We start from the raw sequence: 5,240 nt of genomic DNA, 5'->3' as shown, positions 1-5,240 counted from the left end.
ATTGTTCTTTTTTAGGGGGGGGGGGGGGGGGGGGGGCGGGGGGGGGGGCACTTTAAATAATGTTGCTCAGGGGAGGGGCTTATTCATTTATTTATTTTAAATATATTGGCTTTTTCTGTTTGTTTGTCTTTTGACATTTTTTAAGGAAATATTCTCTTTAAAATTGCCCAAACTTTTCCAAACCCACGAGAAGGTTTGGAAGCCATGTTTTTTCGAAATATTTTGGGGATTTCTTTTTGTTTCCTTTAATGAAACATGCCTTTCAAACCAACAGTGTGTTGTTTTTTTAAAAAAGTTTTGATAACTGTCTTTTTTCAAATTTTGGCAATTTTTTCTTTAAAAATGTTTATGCAGTTGTTGAAGAAGCTTTTTTTTTTTTTAACGCGCCTTTCAGACCCACCACGTTTTCTTTAAAAGTTTCTGGTGATTTATTTTTCTTTACAAAGAAGCTTTTGATGATCTAATAATAGCTTTAATTTATACAGAGAACAGTGAGGGAGCTGGTACAGAGCCCTGAGGGACTCCTCCTCCTCTTCTGATGACCACAGGTTGTATTTTAGATAAAAACACGTCACACTGATTTATAATGCGTGTTCTTTTTTATTTGTGTTAACGCTGAACGTGTTTCCTCCTCAGCTCAGTCCAGACTGTACGTCCCCAGACCCTGAACTCCTCCCCTGGACACTGAGTCCGACTGATGAGCCCTGAACGCCCGCATACGAGCCTCCTGGTCCCTGAAGGTGTCGAGAGCAGGAGCAACCTGAGGAGGAGGAGGAGGAGGAAGAGAAAGGGAGAGAGGAGGAGGAGGAGGAGGAAGAGGAGGAGGAGGAGGAGGAAGGGAGAGAGGTGAGCTGTTTGTTTGATGTTGATGACATCACACTGAGACTGAAGCAAACAGGAAGTATGAAATTAAAGCCCAACTTGCAGGTTGGAGACCATGGTGAATAAATGTGTAGGAAAATGATGTAGAAACTCGATTAAAACAAAAAAACATAAACATAGACACACTACAGTGACTTTTGGGGTCGTTTTTGTGAGAGAATTTTGCTTCCGCATCTAAAAACCCACTAACCGGAAGTGAAGTAGTGTAAGGGAGTCCGGCCGAGTTTGATTGAGTGTAACATTAATAAACATGGATCCCAGTACTAGTTTTGAGACTGAAGAGGTTGAAAATGAACATTCATATGCATATGACAGCCCACAGGCTTATAATTATGAGCCTGCTGGGCGTCCAAGAGACCAGGAACAGATCAGGGTTCGGAGAAATAACGGCCACAGGAGAGAAATAGAGCTGTGGTGTGAGGAGAACCAGTGGAGAACTGGGCAGGTGTCTTGGTGAGCGACCAGCGTTAGCTAACGACAGCAACATTAAGTTTGCCATCACGTATTAGGTTATAACAAAGCTACCAATAGTTCTGCCACTATTAGATAACTAATGCTACTTACCCAGAACAGAAACTAATGCGCAAATATCAGCTTGTATCAGACGTATCTTGCTATGCGTGTTATAACTCTGCATTACAGTGTATTGACGTCTGCAGGGGAGAGAGGGAGAGAGAGAGAGAGAGATACGAAGGTTTCCTGATAATGTTTTGTATGATAGGTGCTTGTGGGGAACTGCCAGCCCATGTCCTCAGCTGTGGAGAGTATGTGCTGCAGGGAGGTGGATGCCTTCTGGGCTCTGGTGGAGAATCTGACCCCCAGACCAGACATAACATGCCTCACACTGCCCATCAACCCTCACACCGCCTGCTCCCGTCTCAAACACGGAGGCCTCCCTCTCCGCGGAGCCCGCCCGCCCTCGCACATATGTGTGAGGATAAATCGTTTCAGCATTGACACCGTGATGAAGACTCGCATCACAGGACGTGTGCGGCAAATTAACTCTGATGTTGTGTTCACACCCGCGTGAATGACACAATTCACGCAAGTGGATTACGTGTAAAGTCGTAACGTAAAAACGTGATCAGACACAAATTCCCACCAGGTGGTTCAATGGACACGAATTAAGCGACATGAATCAAGCGAATAGCACGTTTTCACGTCATACGCTTTTTAACAACAGTTGAAAAATCTAAACTTCAGCAACCGTAACAGCCAATCAGCATTGGCCGAGGACGAACCAGCGAAGTTCATTCATTGATTCAGTGATTTCACACACGTATGACGTGAGTCAGCACAAACACAACGACTTATTTGATGTTTGATACAAAAGGAAAACGTGCACGGTTTTTATTTTCCAGGACTCAAACTGGCCGAGCCTTCAGATTTTAGACGTTGTGTGTACACGTGACGTAGTGTGACGATGTTTGTCACAGGAAGCGAGGCTGTCCTGTGTGTCTGTGTGTGTGTGTGTGTATTAATTCACGGTAACCAGACGGGCGAGCGCCGCAGACACAGTGAAGTAAAGCTTTTCTGAAATAAACATGTTATTCTGGGTCCTTGAAAAGTCCTGGAAAAGTTTTGAAGTTTCGTTGATGAAACTGTGTGAGCCCTGGGACACTGTGACATCACTCAGTCAGCTGATCAGTGTGTCTATAAAAATATTGATCAATGCAGCTGGACAGAAACAGGAAGTCGTTACCTGTTTGAAGCGCGGCAGTGTGAACGGTGTCTGTGTGACAGGAAGTGCTCTGCTCCTCCTCAGGAGACTCGTCCTGGTGTCGGGAATATTTCCTGGTCTTATCTGCACACAGACACACGTGACGATGACATCATGCTGTTTTCCACAGGGTGATGACATCACACTGATGATGACTATGACTGCGACCGACAGCTCTCACCCTCTGTAGCTGTTTGTGGTCGCTGGTTTGGTTCCTGCTCAGCTGTTCGTCGATCCAGTGGCGCCCGTACTGATGAGAGAGGAGGTCGGACAGAGGAGACGACGCCCTGACGGACAGATCGATCAGCAGCACGTCAATAACCATCAATCAATAATCAATCATCACTCTGTGGATGTTTGTCTGACCTGGTTTGGACTCCAAACACAATGTCAGGGACCGCTTGGCGCTGTGAGGCCCCGCCCTCCTGATGTTTAGGGGCGGGGTTCTTGGTCCTGACTCCGCCCCTCTGAGCTCTGTACTGACTCAGCTCTTTGGCTGTCACCAGACCAGACTTCACGGCGTCCCGGTTCAGAGACACGAAGTCTGGAGGGAGCGGTCGATGAGGGGCGGAGTCTCCTCGTCTGGACTGAACGCTCCAGCTGGACAGAACTACAACAACACAGAGACAGAAACTACAACTCCCAGCAGGCCTCACTGCACACCTCACTGTAGGTGATGAAGACTTTATTAAAATGTCAGTAATATTTACTAAAGAAGGTTCAATATGTTTAAACTGATAAATCAATAAATATTGTTATGATCATCCACACACACACACACACACACACACACACGTTTATACCTGACCTAAAATTCAATTCAACACAACTTTATTGATTGATTCATCATGTCTGAGTCAAAGCTCAGCCCCCTTTTTGACGTAGCGACTGCGTTGGCCAATGAGGGCTCCTGTTAGTGGCAGTGTTTTGGCTCCACACTGATCACCTGTCTTCTACGCAACCTCAGTTCAGTATTTGGGACGGCCCATTCAGTGCGTAGAAAATTCTTCTTAAACACAAAGGTGGTGTTTGACTCAGGAACAGTGAGCTGTGTCTCCATCTGGAAGGAGCTCGGAGTAGAGCCGCTGCTCCTTCATGTTGAGGTGGTTCAACATCTGATCAGGATCCTCCTGGTCCAGCTGGTAGGAGGCCCCGGGGCAGACCCAGAACACACTGGAGGGATTATAGATCTCATCTGGTCTGGGAACACCTCGGGGTCCTCCAGGAGGAGCTGAGGAGAGGGACGTCTGCTCAGCTCCTTCCTCAGAGACCCAGATCAGAGGATGAAGATGGACTGATGTTGTTTCAGGTTTAGTTCTGACTCTGAACAAACCAGTCTGTGTTTCATAAACAGACCGAGGAGAGTTAATATGGAACCAAGTCTGTGTGTGTGTGTGTGTGTGTGTGTGTGTGTGTGTGACTGACAGCAGTGATTGTTGCCTGAAGGCATGTTTCCTTCATGGAAACACACAGTGACAGTTGACCGAACGCTGCTACACCTCACACACACACACACACACACACACACACACACACACACACACGATGCTAATGATGTTTATCAGCACCTATTTAAAGGTAACAAACATGCTTACAGACGTTAGCACAGTGAGGTCCAGTCTGAGTGTTCAAACATCACCATGCTAATGCTACATGCTAATGTGACAGTCTTTGTTGTTGTTGTTGTTGTTGTTTACAGTGGGCGGGGCTTACCCTCGGGCACGCCCCCGTCTCTGTGTGAGCTTCTGGTTCCAAAGGTGAAGTCTGGACCAGGAAGTGACATCCCTCTGGTCTGGCTCTGACCCAGAGACGCCTGCAATCATCATCATCATCATCATCATCATCATCATCACCATCATCATCACCATCATGATGTCAGGACCAAATCTCAGCTTCTCATTGATCAGGGAGTGTGTTGTGAGAACAGCTGTTTATCCTTCATGACCTTCTCTGGTTAATGTGTGGCACAGAGGGGAGGAGCAGATGAGGTGGGCGGAGCTACGTGAGACATTCATTCACAGGGGAATTAGCTCAAATGGTAGAGCGCTCGCTTAGCATGTGGGAGGTAGCGGGATCGATGCCCGCATTCTCCACAAGACTTTACTTTCTCCTGAGTTTGTGATTAAAGTGACTGAACTAAAGAACACAGTGGGACTCCTCAGGGTTGTCTCAGTCGGGTTGAACTCATCTCATCTTCTGCTACGTTGTGAAAACCTCCTCATCAGCTGAGGGACTTCACTCAGTGATGCTGAGCTGTTGTTGGATATAAAAGTGTNACTAAAGAACACAGTGGGTCAGTATATGAATGTCTCATGTAGCTCCGCCCACCTCCTGTGTGTGTGTGTGTGTGCGCGCGCGTGCGTGTGTGTGTGGTGCGTTCAGTGACTCAGATGTGGTTCCAGTGAATGTCACAGCTGCAGTAAAAGCTGTCTTGTCAGTCAGACGGCTGATCAGCTGTTCATGGTTCTCTTCAAAGCTGTACTGTGGCTCTCTGAAGATGCGCTCTCTGTATCTGCCAGTAAGGCTCCATATCTCAACACCTGCCTGGAGCTGATTGGTTGGTTTCTGATCCCAGTTTAGTTTTGTAGCATGTTAAGAGAGGATGAAGTTGAGATGTAGCAGTGTTCCTGTAGTTCAG

The 5,240-nt window shown here is 46.8% G+C and overlaps 2 protein-coding genes across 2 annotated transcripts in view; one reads left to right on the top strand and one right to left on the bottom strand.

Annotated features, from left to right (window-relative positions):
- Positions 1–60: 60 nt before the first annotated feature.
- cfap77 (cilia and flagella associated protein 77) lies at positions 61–4,473 on the bottom strand. Its single transcript, XM_050052065.1, has 6 exons — positions 4,468–4,473; positions 4,316–4,415; positions 2,969–3,212; positions 2,784–2,889; positions 2,585–2,686; positions 61–760 (listed from the first exon to the last, which is right to left on the bottom strand). Exons 1-6 carry the CDS (start codon positions 4,471–4,473, stop codon positions 638–640), a joined length of 681 nt encoding a protein of 226 aa, XP_049908022.1. The 3' UTR covers positions 61–637.
- A 589-nt stretch (positions 4,474–5,062) lies between these two features.
- Positions 5,063–5,240, top strand: part of cntrl (centriolin) — a gene marked incomplete at its 3' end in the record, with an annotated part of 32,704 nt that continues 32,526 nt past the window's right edge. Inside the window, exon 1 of the mRNA XM_050052064.1 lies at positions 5,063–5,159. Coding sequence (XP_049908021.1) covers positions 5,063–5,159 — 97 coding nt within the window. The remainder of the gene's footprint in view (positions 5,160–5,240) is intronic.

The sequence above is a fragment of the Epinephelus moara genome, chromosome 8, assembly GCF_006386435.1.
Source record: "Epinephelus moara isolate mb chromosome 8, YSFRI_EMoa_1.0, whole genome shotgun sequence".
Taxonomy (NCBI): domain Eukaryota; kingdom Metazoa; phylum Chordata; class Actinopteri; order Perciformes; family Serranidae; genus Epinephelus; species Epinephelus moara.
This window is presented reverse-complemented; position numbering and strand designations above follow the sequence as displayed.

What these genes read in the sequence shown, in the direction of transcription:
- cfap77 (XM_050052065.1), bottom strand. An exon ending in ACCACAAACAGCTACAGAGG is followed by an intron (nt 2,687 to 2,783) that starts GTGAGAGCTGTC and finishes GTCTGTGTGCAG; the next exon opens with ATAAGACCAGGAAATATTCC. An exon ending in CACTGCCGCGCTTCAAACAG is followed by an intron (nt 761 to 2,584) that starts GTAACGACTTCC and finishes CCTCCTCCTCAG; the next exon opens with GTTGCTCCTGCTCTCGACAC.